The sequence below is a fragment of the Nanorana parkeri genome, unplaced genomic scaffold (genome assembly GCF_000935625.1).
Source record: "Nanorana parkeri isolate BGI_ZX_2015 unplaced genomic scaffold, ASM93562v1 scaffold2650, whole genome shotgun sequence".
Classification (NCBI taxonomy): Eukaryota; Metazoa; Chordata; class Amphibia; order Anura; family Dicroglossidae; genus Nanorana; species Nanorana parkeri.
The window spans coordinates 82,260-82,924 of NW_017308918.1; the positions used below are offsets into that span (position 1 = coordinate 82,260).

Genomic DNA, 665 nt, shown 5'->3' on the forward strand with positions numbered 1-665 from the left:
CGACCACGCCAACCACGCCAAACACCCGACCACTCCGAACACGCCGACCGCCCTGACCACGTCGACCACTCCGAACACCTGACCACCCCTAGCGCCCTGACCACGCCAACTGCCCTGACCACCACGAACACGCCGACCACCCCAAACATCCGAACACGCCAACCACCCTGACCACTCCAAACACCCGACCACCCCCCTGAAATTTCATGCTTGTACACACGCCACGGCTGCCAGGCTTTGCGCCGCAGCGTCTCCCACCGCCTGCCAAACGTGACCGCAGTGGAGCATTATGATAGAAATTCCCCGCTGAGATAATAATGAAAGAGAAACAAACGGCAGCCGCTGTTCCCTGAGATCCTCCGAGAGCGCCGAGGGGTCAGGTCTGTGTCTCCGCTTAGGTGACAACACCGAGAACTGCAACATGCATTGTATGTCCTTTTGTGCTGCAACGTCTTAAAGGGACAGTACACTCCGGAGAGTCCCCGAACTCTGAGTAACAATGTATCTTATTTGTGTGTCACTCGGCTGGAGATCCTCCAATCATCTCTGACACTGTCCTTCCTTCTGGAGGGGGGGCTACGTCTGTTCCCCATGGTCCCTGTGTGTGTTGTAAAGTAGTCACCGCTCCAAGCTCCGCCCCCCCCATGGACTACAATCTCAGGTTT

At 57.0% G+C, this 665-nt stretch overlaps 1 protein-coding gene across 1 annotated transcript in view; it reads left to right on the forward strand.

Annotated features, from left to right (window-relative positions):
• The window catches only part of LOC108802077 (syntaxin-3-like), a 1,316-nt gene extending 1,145 nt beyond the window's left edge, over positions 1–171 (forward strand). Inside the window, exon 2 of the mRNA XM_018573971.1 lies at positions 93–171. Within this exon, the coding sequence (XP_018429473.1) occupies positions 93–171 (79 nt within the window). The remainder of the gene's footprint in view (positions 1–92) is intronic.
• Positions 172–665: the final 494 nt, after the last annotated feature.